The sequence below is a fragment of the Caenorhabditis elegans genome, chromosome II (assembly GCF_000002985.6).
Source record: "Caenorhabditis elegans chromosome II".
NCBI lineage: Eukaryota > Metazoa > Nematoda > Chromadorea > Rhabditida > Rhabditidae > Caenorhabditis > Caenorhabditis elegans.
In genome coordinates, this window is record NC_003280.10 from 14,306,292 (window position 1) to 14,321,737 (window position 15,446).

The window sequence follows — 15,446 nt, forward strand, 5'->3', positions numbered from 1 at the left end:
ATAAAACTCTGAACAAAAAAATGACCACGACGAGGTGTAATACGGAATATGGGTTGGGAGAGACAAGAGAAACAGAGAAAAAAGAAAGAAGATTGTAGCGTTATCACTGATAAGGAACATGTTGTTGGACACCAGACTACGGCATAGTCTCGCTTATTTTGGACAGGCAAAAAAGTAGGGGGAAAGACAAAAATTAGGTAGGTATTGATTATGGGTCAGGGTATACGGGGAATGGATTGATCTACAAATCTACAGATCTACAAAAAATGCGGGAGAATAGACGCAGAGTTTTCAACTGATTTCGCATGGTTGAGAACGTGCTGACGTCACATTTTTCTGGACGAAAAATTCCCGCATTTTTCATAGATCAAAGCGTAATGGGACAACCTGGCACTACGTGGAAAAGTGGTACCTGTACGCAATTTGTCTACCGTATACCTGAACTTTTGGGCTTGTCGTTTTTATCAAAAACGAGTGGCCCAATATTTTTGTGATGTATATAAAAAATGTCCGAAAAAAATAAACTCTAAATTTTTTGGTCCAAAGCTTTTTTCTTATCTTGCGCCTAAACCTGGTTAAACTCAAATTATCAGTAGAGCGCATTTGCATGGATGTACCACTAGCCGGGCCGCGGGGTGTTGCTGTATGGTGCATATGTGCAAACACCATAACTTACGCGCAAATTTGACAAACTTACTGTCAAAAAGGCGCGCTATAAATAAGCAATATATTGACTATTTTGAATTTTAAAAACAAAAAATAATCCAAAGTTGTCCACGAGCAGTACACAGCGGCTTGTAGAAGTATTGCGCGTCAAATATGGTGCATCGAAAAATGATCATATTTTACGCTCAATTTTCACTTCTACCGAACTGATTATTGATGTTTTCCGGCGATTCTTATACTCCCAGTCGCGGTGCTCTGTACAAGAGATGATGACGTCACATGTTTATGATAAGCGATAAGGGAAACCCAAAAATAAAATAAAGTGTTGTGTCGGTCTCGCAGCGATGAAATTGTTGACCAAATTTTGCAATGTTTTCACCAAAAACTACGGTACCCGGTCTCGAAACGACAAATACTGTAACTTTAAACTTTCGTTGACGCGGATTTTTTATCGATTTTTTTTTTAATTTTGTGTTTTTATTGTTATATTTGAGTTGTTTTCATCGAAAAAATATAAAAAATCGATAAAAACTCCACAGCGACAAAAGTTTGCAACTACAGTACTCTTTAAAGGCGCACATATTTTCGCAATAGATAAAAAACTGTCGTTTCGAGACCCGATACCGTAATTTTGGCGCGAAAATTGCTTTTACAGTCTAACTTAAGTTTTCATCTTTAAAAATTGACTGAAACAAAAAATTTTCCAGATTTTCTTCAAACAGGAAAATGATGACGTCACGTGGCCAATTTTCTGCCTGATAAAACGCTATTTAATTTCCGGCTTTTTTGATTTATGTGCACATAAAATTTCTTATCATCAAAAACCAGAAGAAATACAAAAAAAAGAGTTTATAAATAACGAGATTCTATATACAAAAGTTTGAATATCAAACAATTTAATGCTTCTTCTGGCAGAGCTGATGGCGAAGAGCATTTCCGAAATCCGGATGAACTTTCGTGAACTCTTTGACCATTCCATTTTGAATTTCCTCCAAACAGCCACCCAAATCACTAGCCAAATTCCCAACGAGCCGATCTCTCTCCTCCTCCTTGAGCACTTTCTCCCAGAACTGACGTGGCTGCTCGTAGTTGTGATCGTCTCCAGTCTCATAACGATCAACATCTCCAGTCGTCTGAAATGTCGACTCCTTCACATCATCACGAGTACGGTATCCGCGGAAACTGTTCGGGAAGTAATTCGGCGCATCTCCCTGGCTTTCATAAGCCATTGCACCATCGCGTTGAGTGGTATGAGCACGGGAGCGGTACGGGCAGTTGACTGGAAGCTGAATGTAGTTTGGTCCAAGGCGATGGTAATGCGTGTCCGTGTAGGAGAAGATACGCCCTTGGAGCATCTTGTCTGGCGAGAACTCGATTCCTGGGACGATGTGGGCCGGGCAGAAGGCGGCTTGTTCGACCTGAAAACCAAAATAAAAAATATTTTTACTCCACCTTTAAAGCTAGACGTAAAATGCAATTTTTATTGTTCCTATTAGGTCTCCAAATAAGTTCCGGGTCAAAAATCAGAACTTTTTTTGCCTTTTATAGATTTTTTTGAAACTTTGGGAATTTATGTTATCAACTATGACCTTTCATTTTGAAATGGTCACAAAATTTTTTGACCACCCGGAGCGCCCTAACTCGGAGCCATTTTTTTCAGGCATTTTTCAGATCTCGCTTCTTTTCAGGTTTCAATTGAGGTTTGTGTGCGGATTTTGCTTAGTTTAGTACACAATGTAAGAAAACAAAAAAAGTTTGGAAAAAATCCGTCCAAAAAAATTTTTTTTGTCGGTCGTCAAAAAATCTTCAAAAAAATTTTTTTTCGAAAATTCTCGATTTTTTATACAAGAATGATGTAACCATGTGCAAACTATTTTTACACATACAAAACATTTGAGTATGAAATTTGGATCTCGAGAAATACTCCAAGAACTCGAAAATTTTTCGAAAAAGCTGTGTTTTCTGTTATTGTTTTAGTGTGACGCAATAAATTGAAATGTTTTGTATGTGTAAAAATAGTTTGCACATGGTTACATCATTTTTGTATAAAAAATCGAGAATTTTCGAAAAAAAAATTTTTTGAAGATTTTTTGACGACCGACAAAAAAAATTTTTTTGGACGGATTTTTTCCAAACTTTTTGTTTTCTTACATTGTGTACTAAACTAAGCAAAATCCGCACACAAACCTCAATTGAAACCTGAAAAGAAGCGAGATCTGAAAAATGCCTGAAAAAATTGGCTCCGAGTTAGGGCACTTCGGACGGCCAAAAAATTTTGTGACTATTGTCAAATGAAAGATCATAGTTGATAACGTAAATTCCTACAGTTTCATAAAAATCGATACACAGCGAACAAAGTTATGATTTTTGACCCGGAACTTATTTGGAGACCTAATATTAAAAAAAACTAATTCATCTTCACACCACTTGCCTCAGCGAAATAATTCTTCACATTCCTGTTCAGCACCATCTTGCCGACCTCGATCAGTGGGTAATCACCGTGTGGCCAAACTTTAGTGACATCAAATGGATTGAACTCCCATTTCTCAGCTTGTTCGAATGTCATCACTTGAATGAACATCTTCCATTCCGGGAAATTTCTTGACTCAATGGCATTGAACAGGTCGCGGATCGCATAGTCTGGATCCGAAGAGGCGAGCTTTCCAGCGTCAGTTGGATCGAGATTCTTGGAACCTTGAGCAGGCTGAAAAATAGAAAATGAAAATTTAATTCTAGTCCCCGTCTCTCTTAGGCTTACCTTGAAATGGAATTTACAATAAATCGGATTTCCCTCCTTGTTGACCATCTTGAAAGTATGCGCTCCGTATCCATTCATAAAACGGAATCCATCAGGAATTCCACGATCCGAGTAGAGGAACATCACCTGATGAATGGATTCAGGGCGATTCATCCAGAAATCGAAGAGCGCATTCGGATCCCTCATGTGAGTCTGTGGATTGCGCTTCAGGGCATGAATGAAATTCGGAAAGTGGATTGCGTCACGAATGAAGAAGATCGGAGTGTTATTTCCAACCAGATCCCAGTTACCCTCCTCGGTATAGAATTTGAGAGAGAATCCACGTGGATCGCGGACAGTATCAGCGGATCCCGATTCTCCAGCGACCGTTGAAAAACGAACGAGAAGTGGTGTCTGTTTTCCGACCTTGTTGAACATATCGGCCTTACAGTACTTGGTGATGTCATGGGTGACCTCGAAGTATCCATGAGCACCACCACCTTTGGCATGGACGACACGCTCCGGGATGCGTTCACGATCGAAATGAGCCATCTCGTCCATATAAACGATGTCCTGCATTAGCATTGGACCACGTCGTCCGGCGGTGAGCACGGCGGTCTTCGAGTAGATCGGAGCTCCATTGGATGTGGTGAGCAGGTGGGGTTCCTGGAAAAATCAGTTTTTATATAAATTGCGAAGAAAATCGCTGAAATTGATTTTTCTCACCTGATTTCTATCTCTATAAGCTTTCAGCTGATCCTCAGCCATTGGTCCGGGTTTTGTGTCGTTGACCGCTAAAAATATATAGTCACGTGGTGCCAGACTGTCCCATTACGGTTTGATCTACAAAAAATGCGGGAATTTTTGCCCAAAACAATTTGACGTCCGCACGTTCTTAACCATGCGAAAGCAGTTGAGAACTCTGCGGCTCAATTCCCGCATTTTTTGTAGATCTACGTAGATCAAACCGAAATGAGACAATCTGACATCACGTGTATTTTGTAACAAAGAAACTCACTTAGATTGACCATGTGGGGAAGCATTGGCATTTTGAAGATTTACTGTTGAATTTCCGAGAATCGGCACTGAAAAGGAAAACAAATAAATAATATAATCGTTTGCGAAAACCGGAGAGATTGCTCGGAGTCAAGAATCAACAAAATCGAGAGATTAATGGCGAAAATTCGTGGAAATTATCGTTTAAAATTGGTAAATAATTTTTTTTTACGCAAGAAACAATAGAAATCCACGCTGAAAACGTTTTTGTTTTCCGGGAAAAAAAATTAATCGATTTTAATTACAAAAAAACAACATTGTTTTCACTTATGTGCAAACACCGATGTACTTTTTTGCGTACCGTAGTTTCGAGTTTGTTTTTCAAAAGTAATTTTTCATCCGAACGGCATTTTTGCGTAGAAAATTACACTTTTGAAAGAGTTTTTTATGGTTAAAATGTGAAATTTGATTTAAAAAAATATTACGGGGACACAAAACATATTTGACGCGCAAAATATCTCATAGCGAAAACTACAGTAATCCTTTAAATGATTACTGTACCGCTTGTGTCGATTTACGGGCTCGATTTTTGAAAATAGCACGAAGGAAAATGAAATATCGATGTAACTTTTCGAAAAAAAATTAATTCGAAAACTTGAGCCCGTAAATCGACACCAGCGCTACAGAATTACTGTAGCTTTCGCTACGAGATATTTTGCGCGTCAAATAGGTTGTGCAAAACGCATTCTCAAAATTTTGTGCTCCCGTAATACTCGAAATTACCCAAAATTTATAGATTTTCAATTTTACAGAGCGAGAAAAGCACGAAACAATGGCGATTATTTAACAAAAATATTAAAATTCACTAATTTTTTAAGATGGAAATTTCGACTTTTTTCAATTTTTTTTCGATAAACGTAAAAAAAACTAGCTACGAACCAAAAAAAACCTTCTCAGCGAGCAGTTCTTAGCTTATAAACAAACTCTTAGAGACCATAGATCACCATAAAAACAACATGCAAACAGCTGAGAGAGAGAGAGTGGAAAAAAAAAGAAAAGTGAACAACAAAAACACATTTGCGGGGATGGTGTCTGGCCGCCTCTTTTATACATTTTCAATGTCAACGGGGGACGCCAGGAATTGTCAGCAAAAAAAAATATATTTATACTCTAGTACTTAATGTCATCATTATTGTTCTAGTTTTCTCACAAAGGACAGCCAATTTATATAAATTTTCCATCAGGCAAATGGTGGCAAGAACAGCTGTGTTTTGGTGGAAGAAAAATGGGTTTTGCAGGTTGAAAGGGTGAAAAATAAAAAATCTGAAAAAAAACGTTTGTGTTTTGCAAAAAATAATAATAATTTTTAAAAAAATTGATTTATGTGCACATACACCAATAGGCTTAGTCTTAGGCTTAGGCTTAGGCGTAGGCCTAGACTCAGCCTTAGGTTTAGTCTTAGATTGGGGGGGGGGGGGGAACAAAAATTCCAGAAACTTCAAGAATTCAGAAAAAAGGACGATGAAAATGCACTAAAAGTTGCACAATTCCAAAAAAAGCACAAAAAATCTCATTTTCAGAAAATTCACTAAAATTAATGCAATTTGTTATTTTTCTTGTATTTTGGCATTTGCATTTTCAAAAATAAATCCCCATTGACCGTACTCCAGATTCAAAGGAGCACACTTCTGCTGAGTGGTCTCGGCACGCGTACCGAAACTTTTGTGTGTGCGCCTTTAAAATTACTGTATATATTTTTTCTTCATTTTCTTTGCTGATTTCGTAATGTTTTTTTCGAGTTTTTGATTGTTTTTTCTCATTTTTTTTTGTTTTTCTTTATTATTAGTTAAAATATAAAAACTATTTTAAGCTAATCAACGCAAATCGAGGCGAAAACCGATCGCAGAAAGAGGAAAAGTCGAAAAGTGAGTTTTTTTGCAAAAATATTTCAGCCGCCGCCGTCAGCTGGATTCCATAGAAGTGTGACGAAGGAATTAAGGTTTGCTTATCGAAAAAATGTTGATTTTTCCTAAATTAATTTTTTACAGAGCTCGTCGATCCGGACAATTCCGCAGAAATCAGGAAATCAACAGACGGAATGGCTCCGGAGTCCAATGGAGCGCACAAGCATTCGCCAATCTGAGATCCACAATGCGGCTGGGCTACGGATGCTGAATAGATAATTAAATTGCAATATTAAATTTTAAAAACGTTTGGAACAAGACCGCCCGTCCGGAAACTGGCTATGGGCTCCCCGGGGGAAAAAAATGGAAGAATGCACGTTTCTCCGACTCGCTTAGGTACACTCCTCTACAAAAATTCGTTTTGCGACACGGAAAAGTTGTCAAAATTGTAGAATTTAGCTAAAATTAGACTACTTTTTCGAAATATTAAATCACATTTAAACTAATTTTCAATACGACTTTCTCACAAAATTACAAAACTCGTTATATTGAGCACATTTTGTATATAGTTCAGAATAAAAAACAATAATTTCTTTAAAAAAAACAGTAATTTCTATTTAAAACTACAGTAACCGATAATGTTTTTACGTACATTTTTCACATTAAAATAAATTTAGAAAGAACATTTAGAAATTAGACATTAATGGAACACAAAATTATGAGAATGCGTATTGCACCACATATTTGACCCGCAAAATATCTCGTAGCGAAAACTACAGTAATCCTTTAAATGACTACTGTAGCGTTGATGTCGATTTACGGAAATAATTCATTTATCGATAGAATATTAAAATTAAGCAAAAAAATGCGAAGAAGCAAATGAAAATGGAATATCGCTAAATATCATTATTCAAAAATAAATCAATTTCAAAAATCGAGCCCGTAAATCGACACGAGCACTACCAGTAACCACGAGATATTTTGCGCGTCAAATATCTTGTGCAATACGCATTCTAAGAATTTTATGCTACCGTAATACAAAAACAATTTGCGAAATTCGAAAACTTTTCCTCGAGAAGTACACGAGCTGCGTAAATCGACAAAATACCGTATCCTCCATTTGTGAATATGAGGGAGCCAGTGTCATCGAGAGCAGAGCTAAAATTTTCATTATTTTACAGTTTAAAAAAAAAAAGAGTGGTCGTTGAAATTTTTTTACAGGAACACTAAATTCTAAAAATGGGTATTGCGCAACGAATTTGACAAAAAATTTATATAATATCTCGTAGCGAAAACTACAGTAATCCTTTAATTGACTACTGTAGCGCTGGTGTCGATTTACGGAAATCATTTATAAAGAAAATTGAAAAAAAATCGAGCCCGTAAATTGACATCAACGCTACAGTAGTCATTTAAAGGATTACTGTAGTTTTCGCTACGAGATATTTAGCGCGTCAGATATGTTGTGTATAATACGAATCCTTAAAATTTAGTGTTCCCGTAATATAAAATTAGTAGTTTCGACCACTCTAGCTAGACTACCAAAAATTGTAATTTTTAATGATTTGAGAATGACAGTGATCTCGTCAGTAGCTAGCCATTCTCGTTTTATTTTTGAATTTTTTGGTGCTGTTTAAAATATTGAGAAATTACTCGGTAGAATAAAAAAAAATTACATCTTAGCCATGTAGGCGTAGGTCGCCTACGGTCACTTTTTTGGGAAAATTCTTGATTTTTTTCGGGAAAACTACGAAAAAAACTAATGATTTAAGTATCAAAAAATATAGTGTTTTTGATGATAAAATAATTTTTGTTTAAAATATTGAGAAATTATTCGTTGATTTTTCAACGGAAACATTTTTTGTCGATAATTTTGAAAATAGGCATAGGTCGCCTGAAACCTTTTTTTGAAAAAAATCCTCAATTTTTTGGGAAAACTACGGAAAAGCTAATGATTTATAAAAACTTTTTTTTTTAATCTTGACGATCCTCACATTTTAGCCACGGAAAGTAGGCGTAGGTCGCCTACGGAAATTTTTTGTAAATTTTTTTAAATGTAGTGGCCGTTAGAAACACTTGAAATTTGTAGTTTCGACCACTCTAGCTAGACTACCAAAAATTGTAATTTTTAACGATTTGAGAATGGCCGTGGTCTCATCAGTAGCTAGCCATTCTCGTTTTATTAGAAAATTTTTGGAAAAAAAACTTGAAAAAAGTCGAAAACATGCACCATGCCGTCGCCTACAACTCGCCTGGTAGGCGGCCTATTTTGAGGAGCCACGACGATCGACCAATGTGTGCACCTCTCCGCTGATTTCTGTCGATTCTTCTGAAATAAAGTTATTATTCATAGCATATTATACTCTTTATTTTCTGAAATTTGTATGTAAATACCAATTTTCATGTAAATATTTCTCGTGCCTCTGCTCCAACTTCTTTTTTTTTTCGTAAAATAATGATTTATTGACTATTTCTGTCAACTGAAGTCTTTTTTTAAAGAAAATCCTGGATTTTTGGGAAAAATTTACGAAAAAAACTATCAATTTATCAAAAAATTGTGATTTTGACGATGAAATTTTTTTTAGAAAATTGAAAAACGACCGGGAATTATTGAAATATTCGATTTTTTCCACTAAAACAGTAATTTTCAATTATTTTGAAGATTAAAACGAACGACTACGCTCCTAAAACTCACCTAATAGGCGACCTACTTTTTGAAAAATTAAATTTAGCCACGGAAAAGTAGGCGTAGGTCGCCTAAACGCTTTTTTTTTGAGAAAATTCTACGGAAAAAAATTGATTTATAAAAAAAGGCGTTTTTGGCCATAAAAATAATTGAGAAATTATGCGGAATTAAAATATTTTTTTTCTTCATTTACGAATTTAAAGGCGCAAGCATTTTCGCGAAATGGTCTCGCCACGCGCCAATTATTGCTTAAAAAATTCAAAATCATTTCGTGGCGAGACCATTTCGCAAAAATACACGCTCCTTTAAAGTCGTTGTGGAAAAATAAATAAATACTGTATTGAAAAAGTCGATTTTCAACGAAAAAACAAAAAAAAATCGATTATTTTTAAAAAATTTGGGAAAATTCCACGGAAAAAGAAATTGACTTATCGAAAATATGCTGATTTTTGTGAGAAAAAATACATTTTCTTTGAAATATTGAGAAATTCCCCGGATTTATTGAAAAAATCGACTACTTTAACGAAAATATTCGATTATTATTGGCATAGAAACAACAACTTATGAAAAGACCGATTTTCTAAAAAAAAAAACCGAAAAACCGACACCTTTGCTGGCCGCGTGCCTAAAACTCACCTGGTAGGCGACGTAATTTTCGAAAAATAATATTTTAACATTATAGCCACCGGAAAGTAGGCGTACATCGCCTGACGGTTTTTTTTGGAGAAAATTATCGAATTTTGATTTTTTTTTTCTTCCACTGTGACTCATTTTCACGAAATTTGCACGCATTTTCACGAAATGGTCTCGCCACGCACCACAAAAAATATTATAAAAACAATGCGTGGCGAGACCATTTCTCGAAAATGTGTGCGCCTTTAAAGCCGTAGTGAAAGAAAAAGAAATAATGTTTGAAAAAATTGAAAAAAGTTGATTTTTAACGAAAAAACAAAAAAAAAACGATTATTATAAAAATCAAAGACAGTAGGCGCGGCATTTTTGAAAAAATTCTACGGAAAAAAATATTGATTTTGGTAAGAAAAATATACATTTTCATCGAAATATTCAGAAATTGCCCGGATTTATTGAAAAATCGACTTCTTTAGCTAAAATATCCGATTTTCCAAAAAAACTGAAAAACCGACACCATTATTGACCACGTGCCTGAAACTCACCTGATAGGCGACCTACTTTTTGAGAATTTTTTGTTAACATTTAAGCCACCGGAACGTAGGCGTAGATCGCCTACGGTAACTTTTTGAGAGAATCCTCAATTTTTTGGGAAAACTGCAAAAAAAAACTAATGATTTATTAAAAAAAAAATATAGTGATTTTGATGTATAAAATTGTATAAAATTGATGTATAAATTTATTTAAACTATTGAGAAATTATTCGTCGATTTTTGAAGATAATATTTTTTTTCGATAATTTTAAAAATGCTTTTTTCTAAAAATATAATATTATTAGTCACAAAAACGTCATTGAAAAGTAGGTAAAGGCCGCCTGAAGGATTTTTTTTTGAAAAACTTCGAAAAAACTAATGATTTATCAAAAAACATTGAGAAATTACTCGGAATTATTGAAAAAAGTCGACTTTTTTAACGAAACATAAGCGAAAAAATTTAAATATTTTAAATATCAAAAAAAAAACAAAAAAATTCACTTTTAACTACATTTTAGCCACGGAAAGTAGGCGTAGGTCGCCTACGGAATTTTTTTGATTTTTTAAAAATAGTGGCCGTTAGAAGCACTTGAAATTAGTAGTTTCGACCACTCTAGCTAGACTACCAAAAATTGTAATTTTTAATGATTTGAGAATGGCCGTGGTCTCGTCAGTAGCTAGCCATTCTCATTTTATTTTTGAATTTTTTGGAAAAAAAATTAGAAACTTGAAAATTGGCGTTTTTCAGTGATTTTCTCAGTTTTTTTTTCAAAATTTTGATGATCCTGATAATAAAAAAAATGCTGTTTAAAATATTGAGAAATTACTCGGAAGAATAAAAAAAAAAATTACATCTTAGCCATGTAGGCGTAGGTCGCTACGGTCACTTTTTGGGAAAATTCTTGATTTTTTTTGGGTAAACTACAAAAAAAACTAATGATTTAAGTATCAAAAAATATAGTGATTTTGATGATAAAATAATTTTTGTTTAAAATATTGAGAAATTATTCGTTGATTTTTCAACGGAAACATTTTTTGTCGATAATTTTGAAAATAGGCATAGGTCGCCTGAAACCTTTTTTTGAAAAAAATCTTCAATCTTTTGGGAAAACTACGGAAAAGCTAATGATTTATCAAAAACATTTTTTAAAAAAATCTTGATGATCCTCACATTTTAGCCACGGAAAGTAGGCGTAGGTCGCCTACGGAAATTTTTTTGATTTTTTAAAAATAGTGGCCGTTAAAACACTTGAAATTTGTAGTTTCGACCACTCCAGCTAGACTACCAAAAATTGTAATTTTTAACGATTTGAGAATGACCGTGGTCTCGTCAGTAGCTAGCCATTCTCATTTTATTTTGGAATTTTTTGGAAAAAAAAGTTAGAAACTTGAAAATTCGTGTTATTTAGTCCTGTTTCCATGTGGAATTCCTGAAATTTTAAAAAATAAAAAACTAAAAAAAAACCTAAAAATAGTCAACATTTTGCGAAAAAAAAAGAATGTTGGAGCAGAATTTTTCCGTCCCCACGATAATTTTCAATAATTTTGCAGATCATCTTTATTTTAAAAGATCGAAGCAAGAAGTCCAGAATGTCTGTGCCAACCGATCCCCAGGTCGGTCCGCGAGCTCGTAATCGATGGTGGTGACGGGAACTCCTTCACACTGGAAAGGGAGCCCAACTCCAGAACCGTCATCACCATCGCACACTACAGGATGACCGAGCCCGAGCCTGTGGTGATGCGGTTGAGCCTGCCGGCATCTGGCGCCGGAAGACGAGGAAGAGGTGGTGTGGAAGAGGATGAGGAGGAGGAAGAGGACGAGGATGAGGAGGAGGAGAACGAGGACGAGGACGAGGACGAGGATGATGATAATGATGATGATGAAGATGATGATGAAGAGGAGGAAGATGAGGATGAGGAGGAGGATGAAGCAGAGGATGAAGCAGAGGATGATGAGGAGAATGAGGAAGTGAAGGAAGAGAAGGAGGACGAGGAGGTGGTTGAAGAGCGCGTGAAGGTGGAGGAACCAAGACCAAGAGCCGTGGCCGAAAGAGACGATGCCAGCGAGGGAGACGCGTCACTTGGCAGCCTTCGTGCTCCATCTGATGACCAGGGGGAGCAATCTCCTTGGAGTTCAGATGTGGCCGAAGAGGGACGCAGATCTCCGACCTGGTCAGACCGGTCATGGTACACCGTAAGTTACAGCTCTTTTTGAAATGGATTTTTTCAACAAAGAAATTCGATTTTTTTAAACAATTTTTTTCTTAATTTTGCAAAATTGAAAAAATCATTTGAAAAAAAAAACAATTTGAATTTTTAAAAATTTTCTGACTGTTTGTCCCAAAAAAAAAATTTTTTTTTGACTAATTTTGAAATTTTAGCGAATTTTTTTTTGGAAAATTTTGAAAAAAAAAACGCGAAACTATCGAAAATTAATCAATTTTTTAAGTTTGCAAAATTGAAAATAGGTCCGCTAAAAAATTACTAAAATTTTCAAAAGTGGTATTTCTAATGAAATACCCAAAAATATTGAATTTGGTCGGGATTTTTGATTTTTACAAAAATTGCCAATTTTTTTTTAAATCTTGAAAAATTAAAAAAAAAATTATTTGAAAAAATTCTCTATGTTTCTGACTGTTTTTCCCAAAAAAAAAATTTTTTTTGGAACATTTTGAAAAAAAACGCGAAAATATCAAAAATTAGCCAATTTTTTAATTTTGCAAAATTTGTTAAATTATTTAAAAATTTAGAAAAAAAACCTACAAAATTCAGGATCTTGGCTCCTGGAACGCAATGATGGCCGGGTCGTCGGTAAGTAGCCGTAGCTCGAGCAGCATCAGCTCGCTGTCGACTTTCCGGTCGCCAGTGAGCTCGACCTCGGGCTACGTCTCCGGCGTCTCCGGTGGCGCATTCAACCCGGATGATGATGAAGGTGTGATGGGCGATGATGATGAGGAGGAGGAGGAGGAGGAGGAGGAGGAGGAGGAGGAGGAGGAGGACGTGGCGGATGTTGTTGACGCCGAAGCAATCGACGATGCGGTGCCAGAGGCGGAGAAGGAGGAAGCTGCTGCCGGGCCGTCGGCTTCGAATCCATTGAAAAGATCCGGCACAGATCTTGGAACCGACGCGCCGAGCAGTAAGCGACCAACTTCCTCGTCGCTGCCCACATCCGATCGTCGATTTGCTCTCGTGAATGTGGCAATGCAACATTCAAAGGATCCCCTTCACCAGGAATTGAAGAAGCATTTGGAGGAGCTTGGGTATCGACGAATTTTTAGACTAATTTCATTTATTTTATGATCTTATTTCAGAATTGATGATCTTGAATCGGCCGAGTATCACTCAATGCCATTCAAGAATCAACTCCCTCACTTCCTGGTGATCTTCGTGGTTGGAAGCGATGCGTCGGCATCGCTCATCAACGAGATGATCAAAGAAGATGAATGGATGGCCAAGTTCAAGGAATGCGGCACGCAACAGTTCTTGTGGCGCGAGTTGGATGCGGAGGAGCTTGTCAGAACGTTCCTTTTGGCGATGGCGTAAGTTTTTCGATAATTTTTCAAAAGTGGAGTAGCGCCAGCGGGGAAATTACTTTAAAACATGCCTATGGTACCACAATGACCAAATATCATAGTAAAAAAAGTTTTAAAAAATTTTCTAAATTTTATATGATTTTTTGAAAATTGAAAAAAATCTCGAATTGCATTAAATTCCTATTCGAATTACCGCCAATAGTTCGATGTGTTCGATGGAGCGCGCTTACATTATTTTAACTTTTATTTATCAATTGTTCTTATTTTTAATTGATTTTTCATGTTTTTTAAAGTAATTTTGCTGAAAATTTAATGAAAAATTCAAGATAAATGTAGGTTGTTCACTAAAAATAATTTAAAACAGAGAAAGAACGGTTTCCAACGACGTTGAGCCTGAAATAATCTATTTCAAAGATTTAGGCTTTAGCGCCCGCTTTTTAATAAAAAATTTATATTTATCTTGAATTTTTTATTAAATTTCCAGTAAAATTACTCAAAAAAAAACATGAAAAATCAATCGGAAATAAGAAAAATTGATAAATAAAAGTTAGAATAATGCAAGCGCGCTGCAACGAACGAGTTCAATTGGCGGTAATTCGAATCGGAATTTTTTGATGCAATTAGAGATTTTTTCAATTTTCAAAAAATCATATAAAATTTAGAAATTTTTTAAAATTTTTTTACTATAATATTTGGCCATTGTGGTACCATATGCATGTTTTAAAGCAATTTCCCCACAGGGTGTAGTCCACTTTTAATTTTTTAACAATTGAAAAAATTCCAGATTGTCGCAGTACGTGCCAATGGGTGCGGCGTTGGGTAATGTGGCCGTGGTCCTGGCCGCTCTCAACGACCAGGAATTGATGAAGCGAGTGAAGGACAAGCTGTCCGGGAAGGGGCACAAAATGATATGGAGAATAAGGAATCATCTTGGCGTGTAAAGCTGTTCTCCTCCTGGATTTTTAAATATTGCTCAATATTCATTTTTGTTTTTATCATTTTTAAATTTGCACTGTTTTATCCATGAAAAGTTTTAGTTTTACCAATTTATCCATAATTTCGCTCGAATGCAGCTCCTCCGTGTTTTGTTCACATCTCCATTATCCTGAAAGCAATTTTAATATTAATTTACAGAAAGAGGTTGAGCATTTTACCATATAGCTTTCCGTCCGAGTCCTCCATCCTTGTTGACCTACCCGATTCCGATGAAAACCCTGAAAACACATTTTTAGACGGTACATTTATAAGAATAGAGACATATTTCAAGAGAGGAAAAGAAGGAAAATTAAAAATTAATAAATTCCTGTCAAAATTGGGAATAAAAAAGCTGTTTTTCACTTTTTTCTACAGAAAAAGAAGAAATCAGCACGAGAAATTTTGATTCGGCGAGAAAATCAATCAAAACACAGGAAAAATGAATTAATTAATTAAATTTAATTAATTTAAAAAATTAATTAAAATATAAAGCACGGTGTTTGCAGACGAGGCGCCTCGAGGCGACGCGCATCTGCGTACAAGGAATTTTAATTGACGCGCAAAACACTGAATTGAGCGGAAACAAATACAATTTTAAATCAATTTATCAAACAGCGCTGTTAAATTTTACGACAATTAGTATTTTAATCAATTGATTAATTTACAACGATATTTGATGATATAAAAGTGGTAAATATGCATTTAAAACAAACATTTGAGAAATTCCAGACCCAAAAGGAAAAAATAAAAATAATTTCCTTTTGATCTTTTTATTTTTAGTTTTGA

At 35.4% G+C, this 15,446-nt stretch overlaps 2 protein-coding genes and 1 long non-coding RNA gene across 5 annotated transcripts; 2 read left to right on the forward strand and 1 right to left on the reverse strand.

The window, feature by feature from the left end:
• Positions 1-1,510: 1,510 nt before the first annotated feature.
• On the reverse strand, positions 1,511-4,488 carry ctl-3 (Catalase; the record flags this gene model as incomplete). Of its 2 annotated transcripts, NM_171051.5 has the most annotated exons (5): positions 1,511-2,084; positions 3,098-3,370; positions 3,425-4,069; positions 4,130-4,197; positions 4,422-4,488. In NM_171051.5, 5 exons carry the CDS (start codon positions 4,450-4,452, stop codon positions 1,563-1,565), a joined length of 1,539 nt encoding a protein of 512 aa, NP_741058.1. The 2 variants fall into 2 exon arrangements, with proteins under 2 accessions (NP_741058.1, NP_001293540.1); NM_001306611.3 differs by lacking the exon at positions 4,422-4,488 and having other exon boundaries at positions 1,563-2,084; positions 4,130-4,171.
• A 1,780-nt stretch (positions 4,489-6,268) lies between these two features.
• Positions 6,269-6,840, forward strand: Y54G11A.20. The gene is made up of 2 exons (NR_167517.1): positions 6,269-6,324; positions 6,448-6,840. It is a non-coding gene; the product is annotated as a long non-coding RNA Y54G11A.20 (long non-coding RNA).
• A 5,026-nt stretch (positions 6,841-11,866) lies between these two features.
• Y54G11A.14 lies at positions 11,867-14,727 on the forward strand (the record flags this gene model as incomplete). 2 transcript variants are annotated; one of them, NM_001267495.3, is made up of 4 exons in its annotated part: positions 11,867-12,346; positions 12,925-13,412; positions 13,464-13,691; positions 14,470-14,727. In NM_001267495.3, 4 exons carry the CDS (start codon positions 11,867-11,869, stop codon positions 14,624-14,626), a joined length of 1,353 nt encoding a protein of 450 aa, NP_001254424.1. The 2 variants fall into 2 exon arrangements, with proteins under 2 accessions (NP_001254424.1, NP_001254425.1); NM_001267496.3 differs by lacking the exons at positions 11,867-12,346; positions 12,925-13,412; positions 13,464-13,691 and having other exon boundaries at positions 14,489-14,626.
• Between the last annotated feature and the right edge of the window lie 719 nt (positions 14,728-15,446).